Source organism: Triticum dicoccoides, chromosome 3A (genome assembly GCF_002162155.2).
Source record: "Triticum dicoccoides isolate Atlit2015 ecotype Zavitan chromosome 3A, WEW_v2.0, whole genome shotgun sequence".
In the NCBI taxonomy this organism is placed as follows: domain Eukaryota; kingdom Viridiplantae; phylum Streptophyta; class Magnoliopsida; order Poales; family Poaceae; genus Triticum; species Triticum dicoccoides.
In genome coordinates this window covers 572,091,912-572,104,000 of record NC_041384.1, presented here as the reverse complement: position 1 = coordinate 572,104,000, position 12,089 = coordinate 572,091,912, and the positions used below count along the sequence as shown (strand labels likewise).

General features: G+C 43.1%; 2 protein-coding genes and 1 long non-coding RNA gene across 4 annotated transcripts; 2 read left to right on the top strand and 1 right to left on the bottom strand.

Moving 5' to 3' along the window:
- The first annotated feature begins 840 nt into the window (after positions 1-840).
- On the top strand, positions 841-5,949 carry LOC119269264. Of its 2 annotated transcripts, XR_005133511.1 has the most exons (6): positions 844-1,009; positions 3,791-3,894; positions 4,478-4,859; positions 4,945-5,098; positions 5,168-5,314; positions 5,447-5,949. It is a non-coding gene; the product is annotated as an uncharacterized LOC119269264 (long non-coding RNA). The 2 variants fall into 2 exon arrangements; XR_005133510.1 differs by having other exon boundaries at positions 841-1,009; positions 3,791-4,859.
- Positions 1,114-5,060, bottom strand: LOC119269262 (subtilisin-like protease SBT3.8). The gene is made up of 10 exons (XM_037551060.1): positions 4,964-5,060; positions 4,783-4,874; positions 4,536-4,633; positions 3,739-3,900; positions 3,028-3,647; positions 2,848-2,918; positions 2,479-2,733; positions 2,257-2,374; positions 1,878-2,049; positions 1,114-1,780 (listed from the first exon to the last, which is right to left on the bottom strand). The coding sequence occupies exons 1-10, from the start codon at positions 5,057-5,059 to the stop codon at positions 1,239-1,241; spliced, it is 2,226 nt and encodes a 741-aa protein (XP_037406957.1). The 5' UTR covers position 5,060; the 3' UTR covers positions 1,114-1,238.
- Positions 5,950-7,938: 1,989 nt separating the features above from the next.
- On the top strand, positions 7,939-10,541 carry LOC119269261 (protein translation factor SUI1 homolog). Its single transcript, XM_037551059.1, has 5 exons — positions 7,939-8,095; positions 8,997-9,099; positions 9,791-10,002; positions 10,089-10,142; positions 10,232-10,541. Exons 2-5 carry the CDS (start codon positions 9,063-9,065, stop codon positions 10,274-10,276), a joined length of 348 nt encoding a protein of 115 aa, XP_037406956.1. The 5' UTR covers positions 7,939-8,095; positions 8,997-9,062; the 3' UTR covers positions 10,277-10,541.
- Positions 10,542-12,089: the final 1,548 nt, after the last annotated feature.

The window sequence follows — 12,089 nt, the reverse complement described above, 5'->3', positions numbered from 1 at the left end:
GCATTCAAATCTCGAATCGCTTTCACCGTTGAATTTCTCATGTCTAGATCTTCAAAACTAAATCCCATGTTGAAAGGTTTTGACAAACTTTTTTACGGAAAAAACCAAATAAAAAATCCGAACCGGAAGCACGATTTTTTTCCCTTTCCGAAAGAGGCATGCCCGTGCCTCTTACGAAATCATAACCGTGCTTCTCGCGGAAACAAAACCGTGACTCTCGTGAGAGAAAAAGAAAAAATAAAACATTATTTTTTTGTTTCCGACAGGCGCGGCCGTGACTCTCGCGAAAGCGTAACCATGCCTCTCGCGGAAGCAAACCCGTGACTCTCGCGAAAGAAAAAGAACAGAAAAAACGTTTTTCTTTTCTTTTCTAAGAGGCACGGCCGTGACTCTTGCGAAAGCACAACCGTGCCTCTCGCGAAAGCAAAACCGTAACTCTCGCGAAAGGAATAAAAAAATAAAAAAAGCGTCTTTTTTCGTTTCTGATAGGCACGGCCGTGACTCCCACGAAAGCAAAACTGTGTCTCTAGCAGAAGCAAAACTGTGACTCTCGCGAAAGAAAAAAACATGTTTTTTCGTGTAAAAAAAATTAATTCTTTTATCCAAAAGCTAAGGAAGACAGGTAGAAAACCGAAATGTTGAAAAAATAAACAAAAAAAAACGTTTAAAAAGCCAAAAACGCGTTGAAAAAAACGATGTAAGCGAGACATAGTGTTGGCGCTGTGGCTCGACGCTACATCAACGGCCTCAACGCCGAAGTTGTCTCATCCAGATAGCACGGCCCAATTTATTGAGGCCCATGTACAGGATCAGAACGACGAGGCTGGGGAACAATGGCCGTCAGCCGCACGGCGCCCCCTAAAAAAAAGGTCAGCCGCACGGCGATACCGGGACCAGAACGAGTCCCGTCGACTCCGGCGGCCGGAGGTCAACGTACGCGGACCCCCACTCCCGTCTCGGCTCTGGCCACGGCTAATCAGGCGAGGCTCTCCGCCGCCCACGCCGCCAGGTTCGTCCCAGCCATCCTCCTCTCTCTCCAGCGATTTCCGTTGTGTGATTCGTCGGGGGTAAAATCGAGAACCGAGCATTCAGACAAAAATCAATAACAGTAGTGTTCTATTGCAAACAAATTTCTTCAAGTACAAACTACAAATCGTAAGTACTACAAATAATCTTGTGATTCATGCTAAAATCCGTAACATCACCAATCTTTATTTTTCATATGACATTCCTCGTTACTATGCAACATCGGCGTAGAAATCTTGGATTGTGATCCGGACTGCTAGTGGGATCCTCACCGAGTGGCGCTCGTTGCGCCAAGTCAGGCTGCCGAACGTGTAGCCGCCTTGCACCTTCCACAGAGGCGTCATGCTGACCTTGAAGGCGTGCACTTTCGTTGTCGCGTTGAAGACTAGGGTTGGTGGGTCGACTTTGATCCTCACTCCTGAGGGGGACTGTATATCGGCTCGGTAAACCGCGTCGACCTCGCCAACGTTCGTGACTGCTCGCTGCACCTTAATTGGACCCCTTAGCTCAGGAATGGCTATGGAAGGCAGGTTTAGGTGATATGCCGGCGATGTAGAAATGTTGCAGATAGCGTATTTCTGAATCGTGCAAGCGAAGAACTTGCTGTAGTCCCTCGGATCGATGTCGTAAACAAGGCCGGGATCGGCAGCTGCATTAGGATTTATGTTTCCTCCTCCATAGTCGAATGGGTCGGCGACCTTCCGGGGTAGTGCTTCTGCTAGCATCGGCATGCCATGCTCATCCTTGGTTGATGCTTTACCCATGCAAAGAAGAGCAAATCGTTGTTAAGAAAGTGTGAGTGGATTGATGAGGATAGTGTTTCATGTGGATATAATGTTTTAGGAATTTACCAGTGGTAACAATTGCTGATTTTAGGGCAGCGTGAGACCAATCAGGATGTACAGCCTTTAGCAATGCTACGACGCCTGCTACATGTGGGGTTGACATTGATGCCCCTGAGTCGAACACATATCCGTCTCCTGTAGCTGCTAAGATGTTCACTCCTGGTGCGGCTATGTCAAGCTGTTAAAGTAGTTATAATGGGATTAAGATAATTTCACCGTGTGAAGGTAGTGCTAACCTGTCAAACAAAATCATCTTAACGTCCCTATTTCTGAGAGAAATCTTACGATCAATCCCTACTAGTTGGTGTTTTTCCGAAAATTGTTTCTGGAATAATAGTATATATATTGCAAGGACAACAGAATGCGCTCATTTTAGCTTGTGTACCTTAAGAACTGTAGGGTACTTGGCGGACGGGCCTCTTGAAGAAAAAAATGCGACTCTTGGAGCAGGAACTCGGTTTCCTGTTATAGTACTTGCTGGCTCAATCTTGGCAATGGGCGAGCTGCTCAAGTTAAAGCACAGTTTATTGAGTCTTTAAATAATTGCTGGATAAAAGATAACATCTGTAAGCAACTAAGCATGGAAGGCCACAAAATAGGTTCTTACCCTTGGCTTCCAATGTATGTTGCAACTTGAAACCCGATATCAATGTCGACAATGACACATGCAATGCCCACACAATCTTCGGTGCTCAAAAGCTTATCTATGGTATATATTGCGAAAATAAGACCAAATGCCCCACCACTTTTAACATTTGTTATGGCGTCTGGGAGAATGTCTGCTGTTGGGCCAAAAGTTTCTTTAATGCATAGAACAATTTTTCCGTTGATTTCCGTGCCATTTAGTGCCTCGATTGAGCAGCTGAAAACAGAAAGACCACAATAATTGCTCAACTGGATTCAGATCTTAATGCCTAAGCAGAAAATGACATCTATTTATAAATGTAGTCAATTGAGCGAATAGCATCTGACACACCTTCCACCTTGTACAAGTGGCTGGAACCCACTCTTGGATTCATTTTTTATCATGTAATAGAGTGATTGACCCTGCAAATATGAAAAGTTATGCATAAATATTGAGTGGTAAGTGTTTGAGGATGATAGGTGGAGCAAAGTTGCCTCCCAGGATTCTAACAAAGATCATGTTTGTGCATACCACGATGGTTTGATTGTTTCCAAGGGTAATGGCAGTTGGAAAAGACCGGTCGATCTTGCTCGTTGCGACTGTGATGACCCAAGGGGCTGTGTTAGAAATGACTTGTGGTCTAGGCCCGCTATTTCCCGCGCCATAAACAACGGTAATACCCTTCTGGACTGCATGGAGTGAACCAAATGAATTGTCATTATATTGGACTGATAGGGATAGGATGTCAACTCCATCATGAATCGCATCATCCAGAGCTGCTAGCAGCGCGGCACTAGCAAGCTGCACCTTCTTCGGGCCCTCGAATGCAACCTTGTACACTGCAAGGCGCGCTCGGGGCGCACCACCCCGTGCTACCCCTGCTGCCAGGCCATGGAGGCTGACCCCCTCTACTATTGCACCGGCTGCTGTGGATGCGGTATGTGTCCCGTGCCCATTAATGTCCCGTGCCGACATGTAATTGTTCGCTTGGTCAGCCTTGTCCAGACCCGCAGGATAGTACCGTGCGCCTATGATTTTCCTGCTGCAGTTGGTGCTGTTCCAGGCCTGCCCCAGCTGACACACACCCTTCCATCGTGACGGTACTGGTCCGTATCCTTCGTCGCTGAAGCTTCTTGATTCAGGCCAGATCCCTGCATCAATTGCATTTGCAGTGTTTTAGCAGGAATTTGCTTGGTGAAGATTTTTTTCTCTAATTTAACTTGTTAGCAATGAAGGACTGACCAGTGTCAACTATCCCGATAATTACATCTTCTCCATATTTGCTCCTCTGCAGAAGTTTACTGGGTGGCTGATGGTCCAGGTTCATGCCAAGGAAATCCCAACTTCTTGTGGTCATCAAGTCATGATGCTGATTTGGAGTAACGCTGATAACTTCAGGTAGCTCTGAACATGTCAAAAAGATACATGAGGAACTAAAATTCTAAATCAGAAGCCGCCAGTTAGTTATGTATATGTGGTGTATACATCACAGAGTAACAAAAAGAAAGGATCCTCATAACCCGAGAAAGAAATTGTCTGCTTCTCAGTTAACTACTGATAGTCCCAAGATCAAAATTTTCTCGCCCCTTATTTTACCCTTTCACGAATTCTGAAGTTTGATTGGACAATTCTCAGCAGTGACTTAAAAGTAGTTATTTTTCAGTCACCTAAGAAATAGGAAAAATTGAAATAATAATCAGGCAGGATCGTAAGGCTACTGCAGATGTGCAGCTTCATACTAAATGAGTGTACAACTACAAATAAGTTGTATTGCAGAAAAGAGACCATACATTGATCCGGAGTAGGTTTCCACAAAACGGGAATAAGAACCATATGACTGCCCACCCTCGAACTCATATCGATGATTAGAAAGATAAACAGCTTAACTAATGAGCAAATAATAATCACCAAATACGTTTCTTTCTTCAGAAGAAAGGATCATGCATCAGGATTGAATTCTCCAATTCGGTTATCTTAACAGGATAGTGTTAGACCATCAGAGAATTAGCGAAGCAATTTTTGTAGTAAACTTGGCCCACCTGCAAGATCTTGTGCTTGGTCATCTGTTAACATCGCTGCGAAGCCGGAGAAGCCATGCTTGTAGCTGTAAGTGATGGAGGCCAACGCATCTTCCTTGCTGAAACAAATCAACAAGTGATGAGGAAAAATAAAATGGCAGCCTTTCTCGGAATTGTCGAACGAAATACTCTGTCCTCTAAATGTATATTGCCATTCAGAAGATCAGAACCAAACTCGGAAAGATAGGAAGCTTGTTCTGAGGTTTACCTTCCAAGAATGGTGGTGAGCATGTCATGGTGCGAAGATGTTACCAGAGAAGGGTCATCATGTTTCTTCTCTCCCAGGTAAACGATGTACAGCTATGCGTGGAGAGGAACATAAAACATATCTTAGCATCGAACAGAACCAACACTATGCCATAAAATGCAGGGTGATGAATTGGCCATACCTTTTGAGATCCATACCCTCTGCTTATGTTTATCATAAGGCATAAGCATAGTAGGAGGTAAGCCGGAAAACGCCGAGGGGAAGAGTGGAAATCCATGTTGGTATGGAAGCACTTGCTGATATGATCCAACAACAGGTAATGGTATTTATAGGCCTGTTAGCCTCTGTCCTGTATGATGATGACTAATTGATTGTCCATGTGCAGAAAGGAAGGTCAAAGATACAGGCTCAGTTCGCATGAATCCAATCTTTTGGCTATCGACGCCAATTTCCTCCATGAAGTTCCCTGGAACTAGCTCAGCTGAAACGCGTTGCGTTTCTCCCCGCTCCAGCATTCTCCCATTTCAAACCTGTAATATTGCACTTATTTTCCCTCTCCCGAAGCACGGTTTTTCAATTTGTTCATTCGCATGTTAAGCAAATAAATGAATTCATATCATCTTCTCTACAAGAACTAATGAAGACAAAAACGTGTGGCGTGCAGTGCAGGCAACGAAGTCCCAGAAGATGCTGCCGGTTGCTGTAGGGAAGAACAGCGCAGGGCTCCGTTCAGACAGGGAATCCAATCAAGGGCCCTCCGGATGGTCTCGTGCGCGTATTGAAGGTGCGGTGGTTCTCAATCGGCGGCGGGTTTTGTATGCCTTTCCTTTTCCTCGGCGCTGCATACGATTGTACGGGTCCATCACCCGTGGCTGTGAGCGATCCGTAGAACATTGACTTCCTGATGAGGGAGCATCTCTTCCATCTCTTCAGGGGAGAAGATTGACTTGACTAGTGCGTCGACCATCCATGCCATACGTAGTGCCAGCTCTTCCACTGTTATCTTGGAGACGTCACTGCAGCCTGCTGATCTTTTGTTTCTCTTCCATTCCTAAATACACCATCTGTTTTTAAATACAAGACGTTTTGGCAATTCAAGCCTCTTTTAAAGAATTACCAAGTGTATTCTGACAGTGTAAATATGAGCTCTGACTTTGATTTGTTTAATATCTGTTTAATGGTTACAAATTTAAACAGATACGTATTAAACAAATATTTAATGCTTACAAATGTTTAAATGGTTACAAATTCATGATAAGAATTCGCCGCAAAAAAATCATGATAAGAAGTGCTTTAAAAGACGAACCTGACAATATCAATTCTGTGTAAGTCTCGATTTTGAGAATGATATGCATCTTACATAAATGATAAAGTGGTGTTTCATGTCTGCATCATACGGCTCGTTTCACCATAATGGCGTGGATTTTATTGGTATAGTCAATGACGCATTTGCCAGGAAAGCACTTGGAGATTGATGGTCAATTTTCGTAACCAGTCACTGGTCGTATACTACCAAAAAAATTTGTTTTGTTTGTTGTTATATTGAAATATGGATTGTTAAAAATATAATCAACGTTGAGTAACTTTGTCAACTTTTAGACTTGTGCAGACAAATGTGTGCTGATGTGCATTTGTGCCCATGTTATATCAGCACCAATCTTCACGTAAAATTAAATGATATAGAAGTTAGATGAGACTTTGTTAATTCTCATCCATATGAGAATTAAAAAAATTATATTTTTTTTACTTAGTGCTTCTAGGGCTCATCTAGATGTGAAATAGTTATTGCACATCTAGGTGATGTCATCCTTATTTGTATTGTCTTGTTTCCCCCTCTCCACCATCTCTGTTCTTTTTTATGTTTGGCGGTTCTCGTACATTTCTTATGTGTCATCGTTCTGTAGTGTTGTAGGCCTTTTTTCACACTTCTTTTTTTCTTTGAGAAAACTTCTGATTTATTCATCAATTGTCAAGGAGTATAAAAAACATCAGAAGTAAAAATTATATCTAGGTCCGCAGACCACTTAGTGACGACTACAAGAATTGGAGCAAGCCGAAGGCACGTCGTCATCATTGCCCCTCCCTCGCCGGAGCCGACAAACCTTATTATAGTAGACCATCGGAAAGACCTCATAGAACCAGCACACCATAATAGCGACCACCGTCGATGAAGAGAAGTGTAGATCAGAATGATGCAACATGTAGGCACACATACGCATACGAACGAAGACCGATTCCAAACGGATCCACCGAAGACAAATGCCAACCGAATCCCACGAAATTAGCCGGAGACACACCTCCACACGCCCTCCGACAACGGTAGAAGCACCGCCAGGACGGGGGCTAGGCGGGGATAACCTTGATCCATCTTTAAAAAGTCACGCCAACTCGTCTTCTTGAGCATGGCAAAAAAACTAATAAAAAACACCTAAAACAGCGCCTCCATTGTCCTAGAACCACAAGAGACGTGCCGGATCGGCGGCGCCGCCGACGAGAGGCATGACAAATCCTAGCGGAGCGCCTTCGGGTCGCTAGAGCCAAGGGACACAGACGTGCGCTTTTTGTGCTTCTATTGTTTGGGCCTATTTTATCATACGGGATGTGTGTCGTATTTGTCAATCCAAAACTAAGGAAAGCACATGAAAAAACCCTACATGGGTTCTTTTCTGCAAATTTAAATTTTTTGGTGAAACAAAAAAATGTCCATGGATTTTAAAAAATATCCATGATTATAAAAAGATGTTCATGAATTTGAAAAGTGTTCGCAAATACGAAAAATGTTCGTGAATTTTTGAAAAATATTTATGATTGCTTCTTAAAAAGTCATGAGTTTAAAAAGGTTCACAATTTTCTTAAAAAAAGTGTTGTCACCAGAGGCATTTACATATATGCACTTTTTTTAGAGGGAAACATGTGCACTTTGGAAAAGGTTTTTCTAATCTCGAACGGGTACCTCTGACTAATTTGTGATTAGGCAAGGTTGACGCCTAAGAATCGGGGCCCAGCAAAACTAACAGGACAAGATTACAACTCCATCTGCCGCTAATGGGCCTGAACCGACGGCAAGGCTAAATTTAGCGTAGAACCGACGGACCGAATATCCTCTCCCCACGTTTAATCGTCGGTCCGCCTAATTTATACGCGGCGTGCTCCTTTATAACCGACGGTGGTGGAACCGGGGCGGAAGGAGAGAGAGGAGAGGAGACAGATATTTCCCCCGAGCCGAGGACAAGTCGTCTCGTCCCGTGCTGCGTTTCTCCTCCTCCCCCGCTCCTCCCCCATTCGCCGTCCGCGGTTCTCTCCACCGAACAAGGTGATTCCCCCCTCTCCTCGCCCTCCCCCCCGTCGGCCGATTCGACGTTTCCGTGCTCCCCCGGGGTTCGATTTCTAGCGGTTGACTCCGTCTCGCGATCGGTTGTTGCGGTTGCGCCGTCTGATCGCCCGCTCCTAATCTCGCTCCGAGCCGACCAGATCTCAATGGGGCTGTTCGGTTGATTTGTTGGTGTGCCGATTTTTGGCCCCAATCGGTTGGTTTCCGCACCTGGTAGGCCGGTTTTCTGGAAATCGGGCGTTTGATATTGGGGATTCGCTTAGGTTTGCGGGCGCGATTTGAACCGATCTGTTCGTGCGAGCAGTTTAGATAAGTGCCTTGTTTTTTGTTGTCGGCGTATGTGATTGTGGGCTGGTTTAGATATTTCGTGATGCGTCTAGAACGATCAATTTTGGAACATGCTGTTTGTGATTTAGGAAATTTGTGGGCTGATTTTAGGTTCTCCCTTGGTAGTTAATAAGGAGGTAAATTACTTTGTATGGTCTTCTACTTTCTATGTGGATTTTGGAAGTGACCAAGGATGGGGCTTGTGCTTGCGTTTTGCACACCGTCCCTCGTTTTTTATGCTGAATGTCCTGTGCACTTAATTCGATGTTGTACTGTTGAGTACCCTCCGTATTGCGTGACTATATCTGCCTTAGATATTTCGTGACTATAACTCTGAATTTCTTAAATTTCATCAGCTATAATGATAATAACTTAATAGAGGTCTTAAGAAGAAATTCAGATGCAACTTCTGTCAGCACCTAGTAATATCCTACTATCTAGGAACTATTGCATATCAGTGGCTCAGTTCTAGCTTATACTCTTCTCAGAATGAATGTTGAAATTTCAGAATTAACGTATTGCTGGACGGTTTGTAATTGTTTGGGATGTTTTGCAGCTCACACATCAAGACAATAAATAGAGCCTCGTTTGTTTGGGGCCAATCAAACCAAACAACAAGTTCATGTCTGATCTCGACGTCCAGGTTCCAACTGCTTTTGGTATGCACTCATTTCATTATCTCTTCATTAGGGAATCACACCTGCCAATCTATAGCAATTTGAGTCCTTAACCTGTAGATTGTGTTTCTTTACGTTCCCTCTTCCCTGAATTAACCTATAGACTGTTCTCAATATCTAATCTCAGTAACCAACAGCATACCATTATCACTAGATTATAAGTTGTTGTATAGCTACATATATGTATCATGCTGGACAAGAGCTTTTGCTAACCTTCCCTAGAGGCACAGGTACATAGCTTGTCTGCATTAATAAAGATGCACAGGCACAGATCACTATATTACAGAAACATGGATCATTTGTTTTGCCTATAAATAACCTATAGATTGTCTTTACTTACGTTCTCTCTTACCCTAAATTACCTAATAGATTGTTCTCAATATCTAGTTCTATCAACTAACAGAATACCACATCTAGTTGATTATGAGTTAGTTGTTGTATACATATTTATCATGCTGGACAAGAGCTTTTCCTAACCTTCTCTAGAGGTGGTACTAATGCATATCTTGCATATCTTATCTGTATTCTGAAGATGTGTGTTCACAGATATCTATGTCACAGAAACATGTATATTTTTGGTTTGTCCTACAGTCTAACACTGATTTGTGAATCCTCTGGCTGCCTTGCCTATTATACCTTCTACCGAGAAGTTGACTTCGCATCTTCTTTGTAGATCCGTTTGCTGAGGCAAATGCTGAGGACTCCGGCGCTGGTGCTGGATCAAAGAACTATGTGCATGTGCGTGTCCAGCAGCGCAACGGAAGAAAGAGTCTGACTACTGTTCAGGGCTTGAAGAAAGATTACAGCTACAACAAGATTCTCAAGGATCTCAAAAAGGAATTCTGCTGTAATGGTACTGTAGTCCAGGATCCAGAACTAGGCCAGGTACAGCGAGGTTCTCCTATTTTGTTGAATCAAAGTTCTCTAATGTAAAGGTATATATGCTGATGAGTTATCTTCTATATTTCCAGGTCATCCAACTCCAAGGTGATCAGCGTAAAAATGTTGCTACTTTCCTAGTTCAGGTAATTTACGATGCTATTTTATATTGTCATACATATTGACTGTTGTGCATACATCTTCTAAATTTGGGTGGCAATTTCTGTTTGGTTAGGCTGGACTTGCAAAGAAAGAGAGCATCAAGATTCACGGATTTTAGGCAACACACAAATGCTCGTGTGCTGTCACCGAAGCCTGGAAGTTGTCGTATACTTGGTATTGTCACATCTAAGACCATTTGAATTGCTAGTAGTCACGTGAGGCATCTGTGTTTGATGCACTTTTACATCCGAGACATTTGAATTTGCATCGGTGTGTTGATGCAAGTTGTCCTTCACCATGGTTTGTATGTGCCACCAGTATGGCAGTATGGTTTATCCAGGTTATTGTGCACTAAATAAATGTACTTCAGGCTTATCTTCTCATGGTTGTGTGCTCTGTTCGTTTTTTTTTGTTTGCCTGAATTTGTTTATTTTCTCATGGGTGTGCTCCATAGGTGCCTAGGCCAGGGACACTTCTTCCTTTTTGTTTCTTGATATGACACAGCTGGAGCATAGCTGGAGTAGTTTCTTAGGGCCATCTAGTTCTAAGCTTCGCAATGTTTATATGTAGCACCGGTGAATTTGGTAGTAGTAGTAGTATTGAAAGGGGCAGATCCCTACTTCAATTGTCATCTGACGACTCTTCCCTAGCTGTGGACTCTGACCTCATGCAACAAAAGAAAATCAAAATCAAATGAATCTGAATATAACCAATCTATAGATGACTCGGTGACGGCCTCCTAAACCCAAGTTTTCATCTCTTGCTCTAGACATCGCTGCTTGCCCGTGCCAGTCCATGAAAGGAGGATGAAGGTATTGAACTGGAGGATGCTGGAACAGTGGAAGAATAACTCTGGGAGAGGCAAAAGAGAAGTCCAGAGAGACCTTGACCCAGTGATGCAAATTTCATAGTACTCCCTCCGTGCCCAGAGGCAAAAGAGAAGTCCAGAGAGACCTTGACCCAGTGATGCAAATTTCATAGTACTCCCTCCGTAAAAAAATATAAGAGTGTTTAAATCACTAAAATAGTGATCTAAACACTGTTATATTTGTTTACAGAGATTCACTATTCTGTTCTTTGGATGACAGTGATCTTGCGGTTGTTTTAGGAAGATCCCTGTTCGTGACAGTAGAACGTTATAGTATGTGAAGCTAATGCATCAAATAATTGTTGGGTACGCTGCATCTTGCGAGTGGTTAGGCGAACAGGAGCGAGTCCCTTTGCGATCCACCGGTGCCGACGTTGATTCCTTCTCCCTTCACAGATTGCTATCTCTTAAGCATTGCGTTGGATTTCCTTGAAGAGGAAAGGATGATGCAGCAAAGTAGCGTAAGTATTTTTCTCAGTTTTTAAGAACCAAGGTATCAATCCAGTAGGAAGTTCGCGCGAGTCCCTCGTACCTACACAAAACAAATAACTCCTCGCAACCAATACGATAAGGGGTTGTCGATCCTTTCACGGTTACTTACGAGAGTGAGATCTAGTAGATATGATAGAGTAATATTTTTGGTACTTTATGATAAAGATGCAAAGTAAAATAAAAGCAAAGGAAATAACTAGGTATTGGAAGATTAATATGATAAAGATAGACCCCGGGGCCATAGGTTTCACTAGTGGCTTCTCTCAAGAGCATAAGTATTTTTACGGTGAGTGAACGAATTACTGTTGAGCAATTGACAGAATTGAGCATAGTTATAAGAATATCTAGGTATGATCGTGTATATGGCATCACGTCCGAGACAAGTAGACCGACTCCTGCCTGCATCTACTACTATTACTCCACTCATCGACCGCTATCCAGCATGCATCTAGAGTATTAAGTTCATGAAAACAGAGTAACGCCTTAAGCAAGATGACATGATGTAGAAGGATAAATTCATGCAATATGATAAAAAAACCCATCTCGTTATCCTCGATAGCAACAATACAAT

Excerpts from the sequence above, each read along its gene's own strand:
- LOC119269262 (XM_037551060.1), bottom strand. The coding sequence starts at position 5,059 with ATGGATTTCCACTCTTCCCCTCGGCGTTTTCCGGCTTACCTCCTACTA. Across the intron at positions 2,734-2,847 it reads CCACTTGTACAAGGTGGAAG|CTGCTCAATCGAGGCACTAA; the intron begins GTGTGTCAGATG and ends TTCTGTTTTCAG. Across the intron at positions 2,050-2,256 it reads AGTACCCTACAGTTCTTAAG|CTTGACATAGCCGCACCAGG; the intron begins GTACACAAGCTA and ends CTACTTTAACAG.
- LOC119269261 (XM_037551059.1), top strand. The coding sequence starts at position 9,063 with ATGTCTGATCTCGACGTCCAGGTTCCAACTGCTTTTG. Across the intron at positions 9,100-9,790 it reads CCAGGTTCCAACTGCTTTTG|ATCCGTTTGCTGAGGCAAAT; the intron begins GTATGCACTCAT and ends TCTTCTTTGTAG. Across the intron at positions 10,143-10,231 it reads TTGCTACTTTCCTAGTTCAG|GCTGGACTTGCAAAGAAAGA; the intron begins GTAATTTACGAT and ends CTGTTTGGTTAG.